The sequence below is a fragment of the Penaeus vannamei genome, chromosome 42, assembly GCF_042767895.1.
Source record: "Penaeus vannamei isolate JL-2024 chromosome 42, ASM4276789v1, whole genome shotgun sequence".
Classification (NCBI taxonomy): domain Eukaryota; kingdom Metazoa; phylum Arthropoda; class Malacostraca; order Decapoda; family Penaeidae; genus Penaeus; species Penaeus vannamei.
The window spans coordinates 2,901,878-2,915,212 of record NC_091590.1 but is presented as its reverse complement, the minus strand read 5'-3'; the positions used below and the strand labels follow the sequence as shown (position 1 = coordinate 2,915,212).

Sequence of the window (13,335 nt, the reverse complement as noted above, 5' to 3'; positions counted from 1 at the left end):
GGGGAGGTAAGGGGGGGAGAGGGAGGGACATGGGGGAGTAAGGGTGAGGAGGGAAAGAAGGGAGAGGGAAGGGATGTAAGTAGGGGTGAGTGGAAAGGGGTGAGGGAGGGAGGGAGTAAGGGGAGACGGGAGAGGGTAAAGAGGTGAGAGGGAGGGGTAGGGGATAAGAGGGAAAAGGAGGTGAGAAGAAGGGTTAGAGGAGTAAGGGGAGAGGGGAAAGAGGTGAGAGAGAGAGGTCACGAAAGAAGTAGGGAGGAGGGAAGAGGGGAGTGAGGAGAGGGGGTAGGGGGGTATGTGGCAGGGGAGTAAGAGGATGAGAGGGGAAGGGTAGGTGGTAGTGGGGCTGAGAGGGGAGAGGCCGAAGGTAGAGGGATATAAGAAGGGGATGAGAGGGGAAGGGACAGACCTAAATGCAGATGAGTGGAGAGAGAGAGGAAGAAAAGTGGAGAGATTAAAGGGAAAGGAAGAGGATGGGAGCGGATACAGAGAGATATAATAAGAAATAGAGGGAAGGGGAATAGAAGGGTAAAAAACCGACGCAAGAGGAGCAGAAGAAAGGTAGAATAAGGAGGGAGAAGAGGGAAAAAAGGGGGAAGAGAGAAGGGGAGAAAGAGGATTCACCTTTGATGTCAGAGAACCGAGGAGACTTTAACACTTCCGAGTCACATGACTTCGCTCTCTGTCTCTGTCTCTCTCTCTCTCTCTCTCTCTCTCTCTCTCTCTCTCTCTCTCTCTCTCTCTCTCTCTCTCTCTCTCTCTCTCTCTCTCTCTCTCCCTCTCTCTCTCTCTCTCTCTCTCTCTCTCTCTCTCCCTCTCCTTCCCTCTCCCTCTCCTTCCCTCCCTCCCTCTCCCTCTCTCCCTCTCCCTCTCCCTCTCCTCTCCTCTCCTCTCCTCCTCTTCTCTCCCTCCCTCTCCCTCTCCCTCCCTCCTACCTTACCTCCTTCCCTCCTTCCCTCCCTCTCCCTCTCCCTCCCCCAGCGTTATCCCGGAATACGTCTCGAACATCCTTGCTATTTATGCCGCGCTGTTGTCGGGTTCAAGCGGCCGGGTGTCCGTGTGGGAGCGAGGATGGGACAATTTTATCCGGATAAATAAATGGTTGTGTGGGCGGCCTGTGCGGTGTTTGAGGCCGCCCACGTCTTGTGATTGACTGTGTGGGCGGCCTGTGCGGTGTTTGAGGCCGCCCACGTCTTGTGATTGACTGTGTGGGCGGCCTGTGCGGTGTTTGAGGCCGCCTACGTCTTGTGATTGACTGTGTGGGCGGCCTGTGCGGTGTTTGAGGCCGCCCACGTCTTGTGATTGACTGTGTGGGCGGCCTGTGCGGTGTTTGAGGCCGCCCACGTCTTGTGATTGACTGTGTGGGCGGCCTGTGCGGTGTTCGAGGCCGCCCACGTCTCTTGATTTTACGCTGGGGTAGGAGAGGGTGGTATTAGAGGTACCAGGAGAAAGGGAAGTACTGCAGGGGTGAGTATTTGGGGTACCATTTGGGTACCGAGGAGGAGACTTTAACACTCCATGTACCACTAGGTACTATAACTATATCGACCAGGAGGAGAGGTATCAGGGCTACCACAACGGCTGGTATTAGGGAGACTACCACAAGGGATACCACTGGAGCTACCACAAGGGCTGCAATTTTGTCTACCACTGGGGCTACCACTTGGGAAACTGCTACAAGGCCTACCACTGGGGCTACCACAAGGGCTACAATTTTGCCTACCGCTTGGGGGATTACTACAAGGCCTGCCACTGGTGTTATCACTAGGGGGACTACTACAAGGGCTACAATTTTGTCTACCACTGGAGCTACCACTAAGGGGACCATTAAGACTACCACAAGGGCTACAATCTTATCTACCACTGGGGCTACCACTAAGATTACCACAAGGTCTACCACTGGGGCTACCACAAAGGATACAATCTTATCTACCACTGGGGCTACCACTAAGACTACCACAAGGCCTACCACTGGGGCTACCACAAGGGCTACAATCTTATCTACCACCGGGGCTACCACTAAGACTACCACAAGGGGACTACCACAGGGCCAACCACAAGGGCTACAATCTTATCTACCACTGGGGCTACCACTAAGGCTACCACAAGGCCTACCACTCGGGCTACCACAAGGGCTACAATCTCCTCTACCACTGGAGCTACGACTAGGGGGACCACTAAGACTACCACAGAGCCTACCACAAGGACTACAATCTCTTCTACCACTGGGGCTACCACTAGGACTACCACAAGGCCTACCACTGGGGCTACCACAAGGACTACAATCTCCTCTACCACTGGGGATACCACTAGGACTACCACAAGGCCTACCACTGGGGCTACCACAAGGACTACAATCTCCTCTACCACTGGGGCTACCACAAGGACTACAATCTCCTCTACCACTGGGGCTACCACAAGGACTACAATCTCCTCTACCACTGGGGCTACCACAAGGACTACAATCTCCTCTACCACTGGGGCTACCACAAGGACTACAATCTCCTCTACCACTGGGGCTACCACAAGGACTACAATCTCCTCTACCACTGGGGCTACCACAAGGGGACTACCACAGGGCCAACCACAAGGGCTACAATCTTATCTACCACTGGGGCTACCACTAAGATTACCACTGGGGCTACCACAAGGGGACTACCACAGGGCCAACCACAAGGGCTACAATCTTATCTACCACTGGGGCTACCACTAAGATTACCACTGGGGCTACCACAAGGGGACTACCACAGGGCCAACCACAAGGGCTACAATCTTATCTACCACTGGGGCTACAACTAGACATGTGGACCCGCTAAGCCAGGTTGCAGCTGACTTCGGGGATTAGTGATGAGGGAGAGGGATTGGGGGCGGGGGTGGGGGTGAGGGGTGAGGGGTGGGGGGGATTTGGTACTTCGTTTGAGGTTTAGGGAAGAAGAGGAAGAAGAAGAGGAGGAAGAAGAGGAAGAGGAAGAGGAAGAAGAAGAGGAAGAGGAAGAGGGAGGTTGGTGAGATCTCAGATTTTCAGTTGATTTGATTAGTTGGTTTGGTTGGGCGGTTGGTTGGGGAAGTTTTCAGTTAAGAGGAAGTTTACAGGAAAAGGGAAGTTTAAAGTAGAAATGAAACTTTTGGCAAAGAGGAAGTTTTAAGTTGAGGGGAAGTTTTCAGCAAGGAAGAAGTTTACTGTAATTAGGAAGTTTTCAGCCAAGTGAAAGATTACTATAAAAAGGAAGTTTTCAGTGAAAGAGAATCTTCAGCGAAGAGGAAGTTTTAAGTTGAGGGGAAGTTTTCAACGAAGAGAAAAATTGCTGTAAATATGAAGTTTTCAGCAAAGAAAGTTTTCTGTTAAAAAAAGAAGTTTCAACGAAGAGGAAATTTCAGTAAAGAGGGAGTTTTCAGCAAAGAGGAAGTTCACTGTAAGGAGGAAGTTTACAGTAAAAAGAGAATTTTCAGCTAAGATGAAGTTTTCAGTAAAAAAGGAATTTTCAGCTAAGAGGAAACTTCAGTAAAGAGGAAGTTTTCACCAAAGAGGAAAGGAATCATGCGAGTTAATCTGCTTGCTAATTTTAGAAGCGTTTGGCGCTCATGTGATGTACATAGACGCAGAATACTTGGTGCAAATACATAAGAGGTACTTAGAGAAGGAGAGGAAGAGAGGAAGAAGAAGAAAAGATGATATGAAAGATAGAAGAGACATAGAGACGATTAGGAGAAAGAAAGGAAAATGAGAAGGAGAGAGACAAAGAAATTAAAAAAGGAGAAGGAGAGAAAGAGAAGAAGAAGAAGAAAAGATGATAAGAAAGATTGAAGAGTCATAGAGACGATTAGGAGAAAGAAAGGAAAAATGGGAACGAGAGATAAAGAAAATAAAAAAAGGAGGAGAAGGAGAGGAAGAGAGAGAAGAAGAAGAAAAGATGATATGAAAGATAGAACAGACATAGAGACGATTAGGAGAAAGAAAGGAAAAATAGGGAAGGAGAGACAAAGAAATTAAAAAAGGAGAAGGAGAGGAAGAGAGGAAGAAGAAGAAGAAAAGATGATAAGAAAGATAGAAGAGACATAGAGACGATTAGGAGAAAGAAAGGAAAATGGGAAGGAGAGAGAAATAAATAAAATAGAAGGAGGAGAGAAGGGGACGAAGAAAAGAGGCAGGATGATAAATAGATAGAAGAGACATAGAGACGATTAGAAGAAAGAAAGGAGAAAATAGAGAAAAAGAGACAAAGAAGAAGAATGAAAGGAACAAAAAAGAGAGAAAGAAAAAGAAGAAGAGGAAAAAAAAGAATAAATAAAGCTAAGATAAGATGGAAGAGGATGAGAAGAGAAGGGCGAAGAGGAGTTCCGACGAAGGGGCGTGGCGTTATGGGCGTCGGGGTTGTCGCGGTGGGCGTGGAGAAGCGTTGACCTCCGACTGGGTCCCGCTGGATTCGGTCCTCGGCCAGCGGGGGTGGGGGAGGAGAGGGGAGGACCTGGTCATGCTCTGGGGCACATGTGGGTCATGCCCCTACTCCTCCCTCCTCCCTCCTCCCTCCTCCTTACGCCGCCGTCTCCTCTCTTCTCCGTCCTTCATCCTCCCTTTTTCTCTCTCCTTCCTTTTCCTCCCTCCGTCCTCCCTCCTCTCTTCTCCCTTTTTCTCCCTCTTTCCTTCTCCTCCCTCTTCCCTACCTCCCTCCCTCCTCCTCACGCTGCCGCCTCCTGCTCTTGTTCTTACTACTACTACTACTACTACTACTACTACTTCTGATCTTCCTCCTCCTCCATCTCTTCCTCTTCTTCCATCTCCTCTTCCTCCTCCTCTTCCTCCTCCTTCTTCCTTCGCTCCGACCTCATCCCGAACCCTGTCCTCCTCACTTCAACTCCCCCTCAATCCCTCCTCCCCCTCACCTCCTCCCTCTCCCTCCTCTTCCACTCCTCCTCCTCCTCCTCCTCCTCCTCCCTCCCTCCCTCCTCCTCCCTCTCTCCCTCCTTCTTCCTCCTCCCCTCTCCTCCCTCTCCTCCTTCCACCACTGCCTGTCCCCGGAAAACGCATTTGCTGGAAAATTATCCTCCCCTCTCTCTTCCTTCCTTTTCCCTTTCACGCTCTCTCTCTCTCTCTCTCTCTCTCTCTCTCTCTCTCTCTCTCTCTCTCTCTCTCTCTCTCTCTCTCTCTCTCTCTCTCTCTCTCTCTCTCCCTCTCCCTCTCTCTCTCCTCTCTCTCTCCATCTTTCTCTCCCTCTCTCTCTCCCTCTCTCTCTGCCCTCTCTCTCTCTCTCTCTCTCTCTCTCTCTCTCTCTCTCTCTCTCTCTCTCTCTCTCTCTCTCTCTCTCTCTCTCTCTCTCTCTCTCTCTCTCTCTCTCTCTCTCCCTCTCTCCTCCCTCCCTCCTCCCTCCCTTCCTCCCTCCGTCGATCCTTTCCTTCCTCCCTCCCTCCCTCCCTTGCTTCCTTCCTTCCTTCCTTCCTTCCCTCCCCTCTTCCTCTCTTTCTTACTCTCCTTTCCTCTCCCCTTTTCCCTCTTTCTGCCCTTACTAATTTTTTTCCCCCACCATCCAACTCTTAACATTCCTCGCCATTCTGCATTCCCCTTCCAACGAAAGCGCGAAGCCGAAGTTCCGGGTCGGGGAAACGGACGAGGGCGCGCTCTGTTCGGGTCCCTTTTCCTGTGTGTTCGTTCGGGTCTCGGCTCTTGCCAGATCCATGTCAGACGCGGGCACCGACGTGTCACTGGAGCTTCGTCAGCAGTGACAGATGCCAAGAGGAGGAGGAGGCACTTTGGAGGGGGGGAGGGGGGGGAGGAGGTGGAGGAGTGGAGGAGGAGGAAGAGGGGTGGGGGGGAGATGAGGGGGAGGGGGATAGGGTAGGGAGGAGGATGGGGTGGGGAGAGGAGGAGGAGGATAGGGTAGGGAGAGGAGGGAAGAGAGAGGGAGGAAGAGGGGGTGGGAGTGAGGAGGGTAGGGTGGCGAAAGGAGGAGGGAGGAGGAGGAGGAGGGTAGGGAGAGGAGTAGGAGGAGGAAGAGGGAGTGGGAGGAGAGGAGGGGGAGGGGCACACTCAGTAACTTGTCAGTGGCTATAGCAACTGTTGTCTCTCTTGTTTTTGTCTCTTTTTTTTATCCCTTTCGCGTTTTCCCTCTTTCTTTCCTTATTTATTTATCGGATGAGAGGTTGGAGAAGGATGGGGGAGAGAGAGAGGGGAAAAATAAAAGCCCTCGGTGATTTTTTAATCGAGTTAGCGCGAGGAAGCCGAACTTGTGACTACCTGAGGAATTCTCGTGGCGAGACGTGATCCGGATCGGACTTCGGGTTAGAGGGGGGGAGGGGGGGGGGAGGGAGAAGGGGGAGGAGGGTGGAGGGGGTGGCCAGAGGGCGAGAGATGTGCCGAAAAAGGCGCGGAGTGGTAGTTAAGGGGTTGGGGGAGTGGGGTGGGGGAGGGAGTGGGAAGAGAGATGGAGGGCGGGGTGGAGGCTGGGTAGGGGGATGGGTGAGAAGAGGTGGGCAGGGACGGGCTGGGTAGAGAGGGGAGTGGCGGGCAGAAGGGGTTGAGAGAGGGAGGGCTGGTAGGGGAAGGGGTGGCAGGAAGAGGGAGCGAGGGGAGAGAAGGGGTTGGAACGGGCGGGGAGGGGTGGGAAGAGAGAGAGCAGAGGAATGGGTGGAAAGAGAGGAGGGTTGGCGGGTGGGGTGGGAGAAGATGGTAGCAGGGGAGGGAAAAGGGTTGGGAGTTAAGGAGGGAGGGGAGACGGGGGAAGAGAGTGGGGGAGATAGGGGAAAGCTTGGGAAGGAGAATATTGGGGATGGGGGGAGGGAGAAGTTGATTGGGGTGGGGGAGAGGGTAGGGAGAGGGAAGGCGATAACGAAGAAAGGGTAGGAAATTGGGGAGAGATAGGCGGGAGGAGAGGAGGGTGGGGATGTGGGGGAGAGGAGGAATGGGGAGGTGGGGGAGAGGGGAGGAATGGGGAGGTGGGGAGAGAGGAGGAATGGGGAGGTGGGGAGAGGAGGAATGGGGAGGTGGGGGAGAGGAGGAATGGGGAGGAGGGGGAGAGGAGGAATGTGGGGAGGAGGTGGAGATGGAGGGCGCGGATGGGTAGGGGGGTAGGATGAAGATGGGTAGGAGAGGGGAGGGGGGTGGAAGGGAGACCGGAGAGGGGGGTAGGGGGCGACCGCTGGGGAGGCTGCTGCGAGTGCTGATCAGGCACTGCACTGTCACACACTTTCACCAAAGAGTCCGTGTGTAGTGTGATTTACTTATATTGGATGAACGTCGATTCCATCTATCTCTTTTTTTTCTTTTTCTCTCTCTCTTTCTCTTTCTCTCTCTTTCTGCTTTTCTTTCTCTTTCTCTCTCTCTCCCTTCCCGCACCCCTCTCCTCCGCTTCTCCTCCTCCTCCCTCCCCTGCATTCCTTCTTCCTCCCTCCCTCACTCAACTCCCTCCTTCCTCTCCTCCCTTCCCCTCCTTCCCTCCCTCTCTCTCTCTTTCCATTTCCACCTCCATCTCCCTCACTCTCTCTTTCCATTTCCCTCTCCATCTCCTCTCTCTCTCTCTCTCTCTCTCTCTCTCTCTCTCTCTCTCTCTCTCTCTCTCTCTCTCTCTCTCTCTCTCTCTCTCTCTCTCTCTCTCTCTCTCTCTCTCTCTCTCTCTCTCTCTCTCTCTCTCTCTCTCTCTCTCTCTCTCTCTCTCTCTCTCTCTCTCTCTCTCTCTCTCTCTCTCTCTCTCTCTCTCTCTCTCGCTCTTCCCTTCTCCTTTCTCTCTCCTCTCTCCGAACAGATGATGGACAAACTAGAGGAAATTGAATCGCCTTCTGAACGGCCGACTCATGGAGAGATGATTGTTGAAGAGTAATAAGCGAAGAGGAGGAGAGGAAGAGGAGGAGGAGGAGGAGGAGAAAAGGCGAGAAGATTGGGTGATGCTGGAGGAGTGAGGGAGGAAGGAGAAGGAGGAGGATTAGGAGGAGTAGGAGTAGGAAGAGAAAAAAAAAATGATGAGGAGTGAGGGAGGAAGGGGGGAGAAGGAGGAGGAGGAAGAGGAGTAAGAGGAGTGAGGGAAGAGGCACTTGGTGGTACTATTGATAGTAGCATGATAAGGCAAAAGAAAAAAGGAGGGTGAGAGAGAGAGAGGGGGAGAGGGAGAGGGAGAGGGAGAGAGAGAGAGAGAGAGAGAGAGAGAGAGAGAGAGAGAGAGAGAGAGAGAGAGAGAGAATGACAGACAGACAGAGAGAGAGGGAGGATGTTATTGATGCAGTTCATGTTATTAGCAACACTATATATGCGTATATATAGAGAGACCGAGATAGAAAGACAGATAGACATAAATAGAGACGTAGGTATGGATGTAAATGTATATATATAACGTTACATAATGCGACAATGTCCAACTTGGGTTTCATAAATTGATAGGAGGCCCAGGAGGACTGGTTGTCAGTCGCGTGTTCGATTGCCTGCTTGCGAATCGCACTCGTTCGAATCCCCGCGTCTCTCGTGAATCTACACAAACCGTGAATTTGCGAGTGTCATGAATCCCCAAATAGCTTCCAACTTTGATCAGGAGAAGAAAAAAAAAAAAAAAAGTTCGAGACGTTTCCCGTGAGCGGTGTCTTCCAGGTCGTTGGTTTTCCTTCGCTCATCCTCGTGCGGGTTTTCTTTCCTTGTCCTCTGTCTGTCTGTCTTTCTGTCTTTCTCTTTCGGTGTCTGTCTGTCTTTCTGTCTTTCTCTGTCTGTCTGTCTTTCTCTTTCTCTGTCTCTGTCTGTCTTTCTCCTTTCTCTTTCTGTCTTTCTCTTTCTCTCTCTCTGTCTGTCTGTCTCTTTCTCTGTCTGTCTGTCTTTCTCTGTCTGTCTGTCTTTCTCCTTTCTCTGTCTGTCTGTCTTTCTGTCTTTCTCTTTCTCTGTCTGTGTGTCTTTCTCCTTTCTCTTTCTCTGTCTGTGTGTCTGTCTTTCTCCTTTCTCTTTCTGTCTGTCTTTCTCTCTCTGTCTGTCTTTCTCTTTCTGTCTCTGTCTGTCTGTCTGTCTTTCTCTTTCTCTCTGTCCGTCTTTCTCTTTCTGTCTGGTCTGTCTGTGTGTCTCTTTCTTTGTCTGTCTGTCTCTTTCTCTCTCTGTCAGTCTGTCTTTCTCTTTCTCTCACTCTGTCTCTCTGTCTCTCTCTCTCTCTCTCACTCTCTCTCTCTCTCTCTCTCTCTCTCTCTCTCTCTCTCTCTCTCTCTCTCTCTCTCTCTCTCTCTCTCTCTCTCTCTCTCTCTCTCTCTCTCTCTCTCTCTCTCTCTCTCTCTCTTTCTCTCTCTTTCTCTCTCTCTCTCTCTCTCTCTCTCTCTCTCTCTCTCTCTCTCTCTCTCTCTCTCTCTCTCTCTCTCTCTCTCTCTCTCTCTCTCTGTCTCTCTCCTCTCCTCCTCCCTCTTTCCTTCTCTTCTCTCCTCTCACTCTCCTCTCCTCTCCTCCTCTTCCTCCTCTCCTCCCAATACCTCCCAATTTTTCTTCTCTCCACTCTCTCCTTTCTTCTCTTTCGTTCCTCCATTTTCCTTTCTTCCTTCTTTCCTCCTTCAACCTCCTCTCTTATAGTCACTTTCGATCCCTCCCTCACCTCCAACCCCTATCCCCTCCTGTCCTTCCCCCTATTTCCCTCTTCCCCTACCGTCCCCCACCTCCATCTTAATCTCCCACCCCACCTCTCCATCTCCCCTCTCTCCTTCCCCCTAATCCCCACCTTTCCCTCCTCTGCTCTTCACTTCCCTCTTCCCATAACCTCCTCCCTCCTCCCCATTACCACCCTCTCCCTTCTCCCTTGCTCTCTCCCCTCTCACTGGCACTCTCCCCTTCTCACTGGCACTCTCTCCCCTTCTCACTGGAACTCTCTCCCCTTCTCCCTGGCACTCTCCTTCTCTCCCTGGCACTCTCCCTTCCCCCATCTCCCTGGCACTTTCCTTGGAACTCTCCCCCTCTCCCTTCTCCCTGGCACTCTCCCCCTTCTCCCTGACACTCTCCCCTTCTCCCTGGCTCTCTCCCCCTCTCCCTTCTCCCTGGCACTCCCCCCTCTCCCTGGCACTCTCCCCTTCTCCCTGGCACTCTCCCCCTCTCCCTGGCACTCTCCCCTCCTCCTTGGCACTCCAGGACTGTCGGATTTGCGGCAACAGAATTACGGGGAGGAGCGGCGAGACCCCGACAGACAAGTTTACAATCCGACCAGAATATTCCCCGACCGCAAATTCGGGGCTTCGCTGAAAAAGATTGGGGGAGGAGGAGGGGAAGGAGGGGGAGGAGGAGGAGGGGTGGGCAGGGGGAGGGGGAGAGTGGGGAGAAAAGGTGGTGTGGAGGAGGGGTGGAAGAGGGGGATGGGTGGGAAAGGGAGGGGGTGGTGGGGGAGAGGGGAGGAGGGGAGGAGGGGTGGAGGGGGAGGAAGGAAGATGATGATGAAAGGGAGTGGGAGGAGAGATTGGAGTGGGGAGGAAGGGGAGGGAGAGAGGAGACGGTGAAGCACTTGACGGATAGAAAAGAAGGGGGAGGGTGGGGAGGAGGTGGGGGAGGTGGGGTTCCTGGCGGAGGGGGAGGGGTGGGGAGGGAGGTGGGGGGAGGGGTGGAGTTTCTCTGGCGGAGGGGGAGTGAGGGGGAAGGGAATGGGTTGAGGAGGAGGGGGAAGGGGAAGGGGATGAGGAGGAGATGGGTGAAGAGAAGGAGAAAGGAAGGAGTGAGGAGGAGGGAGGAGTGGATAGGGAAGGAACGAACGGGAGGAGGGGGTGACGGAAGGAGGTGGAGAGGAGGAGGGAAGGGAAGGATGAGGAGGAAAGAGAAGGATGAGGAGGAGGGGGAAAGGGAAGGAAAGAGATGCGGAGGAAGAGGAGGGGTTGATGCGCATTTCTGACGAATGGAAAATAGGAGAAAAGAGGAAGAGAATGAAAGGAAAACAGGAAAAGGAGGAGGAGGATCTGGCCGCTCTCGGACAAGGGGCGATTTGCGATAACCGGGAATGAATACGGAATAGAGCAAGATGATAAAGAGGAGAAGGAGGAGGAGGAGGAGGTGATAGGGAAAAAGGAGGACTGAAAGGAAGATAAGAAAAAGGAATAGAGCAAGATGATAGGGAGGAAAAAGAGAAGGAGGAGGAGGAGAGGAGTTAGAGAAAAAGGAGTTAGAGAAAAAGAAGAAGGAAAGGAGGAGGAGAAGTGAGAGGAAGAGGAGAAGAAGAAGAAAAAGGAATAGGGTAAGATGATAAATTTGAAAAAGGGAAGAATGAGAAAAGGAGATAGAGAAAAAGGAGTAAAGGAAAAAGGAGGAGGAGGAGTGAAAGGAAGAGGAGAAGAAGAAGAAAAAGTAGTAGTTAAAGGAAGATAAGAAAAAAGAGAAAGAATAGAAGAAGACAAAGAATAGAAGAAGAAGAGGCAAAGGAGAACAAGAAGAACCAATTAAAAAAAAGATAACAAGCAGGAGAAGAATAAGAAGAAAAACCGCCAAAAAAGCGATCATCAAATACTGTTCTTTAATTGAGCCTGATACCGGGTACGGAAATCGCAGCCGTTCGGCACGCCGATCCCGATCACCATTTTGCAATATGCAAGAAGTATGTGCAAGATATGAATGCCGGGGTGGGAGGGGGTGAATACCGGGGTGGGAGGGGGGGAGGAGATGGCTGTCTTTGCAACCAATCTCTACGTATCCATAGACTGATTGGGGAATACGTGGGGGGTGGGAGGGGGTGAATAGGTGGGGGTGGGAGGGGGTGGGGCAGGGGGGAGGGGGAGATGGCTGTCTTTGCGACCAATCTCTACGAATCCTTAGACTGATTGGGGCGTCGCGGCGATTGGGTGTCTTCGATTGCTTCACCGAAAGGATTCTGACGTCGGGGAGAAGAGAGAGAAAGAGACGGGGGAAAAAAAAAACAAAAAAGGAAAGAGGAGAGAGAGGTAGAGAAGGAAAAGGAGATATGTGCAAGATATGAATACCGGGGTGTGGAGGGTGGAGGGGGGGGGGGGGATACGCCTGTCTTTGCAACCAATCTGTACGAATCCTTTGGGTGTTTTCGATTGCTGACCGAAAGGATTTTGATGTTGGTGTTAAGAAAGGATTTTGGTTGGATTTTCGTTGTGTGTGTGTGGGGGGGAGGAGAAGGGAGAAGGGAGAAGGGAGGGAGAGAATGGGGGAAAAGGGGAGAGGGAAGAGGTGAGAGGAAGGGGAGGAAGAAGAGGGGAGAGAGGAAGGTAAGGAGAGGGAAGAGGAGAGAGGAAGGGAAGAAGAGAGGAGAGAGAAAGGGAAGGAAGAAAAGAGGAGAGAGAAAGGGAAGGAAGAAAAGGGGAGAGAGGAAGAGAAGGAAAGGGAGAGGAGAAGGAGAAGGAAAAAAGAAGAAAGGTAGAGAATGGAGAGGAGAGAGGTGGAAGGCTGTGGGAAATGGAATGGAGGAAGGAAAGAAATAGGGAAAGGAGATAAGCGAATGAGAAAGGAGAGAAATGATGGAGGAGATAAAGGGAGATCATATGACCAGAGAGAGAGAGAGAAAGAGATAAAAAAAAGACAAGGGGAAATCGATGGAAGGACCAGAGAAATGCCGAGGAGGAGGAGGAGAAGGAAAGAGCAAGCAAAGAGATAGATGAAAGGGAAGGGTACAAACGGAGGGTTATTAGAATAGATTGGAAACGATTGGAAAGGCAAAAGAAAGGAGGGTGAGAGAGAGAGAGAGAGAGAGAGAGAGAGAGAGAGAGAGAGAGAGAGAGAGAGAGAGAGAGAGAGAGAGAGAGAGAGGGAGAGAGAGAGAGGGATGAGAAAGAGAGAGAGAGAAAGAGAGAGAGAGAGAGGGATGGGGGAGGGTTAGAGAGAGAGAGAGAGAGAGAGAGAGAGAGAGAGAGAGAGAGAGAGAGGGGGAGGGAGAAGAGAGCGAGAGAGAAAGGGAGAGGGATGGGGAGCGTTAGAGAAAGAGAGAGAGAGAGAGAGAGGGAGAGGGTTGGGGAGGGTTAGAGAGAGGGGGGGATAGGCTAAAAGTGAACGAAAAAGGAATAAAGCAGAAAAAAACACAAACAAATTGAAGAAGACACACAGACAGACTGATTTACAGGCAGACAGACAGTCATAGAAATTAAGACAAGCGCAGAACAACGACGGACAGACTCGACCAAGAACGAAAGAGTAAACAGGTAAAAGGAGATAATAAATAAAAGAGACATAGAAGGAGATAATAAGAAAAGAAACATATAGAAGGAGATAATAAGTAGAAAAGGCATAGAAGGAGATAATAAGCAAAGAAACATATAGAAGGAGATAATATATAAAAGAGACATATAGAAGGGGATAATAAGTAAAAGAGACATAGAAGGAGAAAATAAGGAAAAGAGACAGAAGGAGATAATATATAAAAGCGACATAGAAGGAGAAAATAAGGAAAAGAGACATAGAAGGAGAAA

General features: G+C 51.2%; 1 protein-coding gene across 1 annotated transcript; it reads right to left on the bottom strand.

Moving 5' to 3' along the window:
* Nucleotides 1–968: 968 nt before the first annotated feature.
* LOC138860602 (calphotin-like) lies at nucleotides 969–11,487 on the bottom strand. The gene is made up of 4 exons (XM_070118462.1): nucleotides 11,441–11,487; nucleotides 2,643–2,762; nucleotides 2,049–2,566; nucleotides 969–2,016 (listed from the first exon to the last, which is right to left on the bottom strand). The coding sequence occupies exons 1-4, from the start codon at nucleotides 11,485–11,487 to the stop codon at nucleotides 1,430–1,432; spliced, it is 1,272 nt and encodes a 423-aa protein (XP_069974563.1). The 3' UTR covers nucleotides 969–1,429.
* Nucleotides 11,488–13,335: the final 1,848 nt, after the last annotated feature.

Coding starts and splice junctions, on each gene's coding strand:
- LOC138860602 (XM_070118462.1), bottom strand. CDS start 11,487: ATGGTGATCGGGATCGGCGTGCCGAACGGCTGCGATTTCCGTACCCG. Junction 2,763..11,440: donor GGCTGCGATTTCCGTACCCG/GTATCAGGCTCA, acceptor ATAAGATTGTAG/CCCTTGTGGTTGGCCCTGTG. Junction 2,017..2,048: donor GATTGTAGCCCTTGTGGTTG/GCCCTGTGGTAG, acceptor TGGTAGTCTTAG/TGGTAGCCCCGGTGGTAGAT.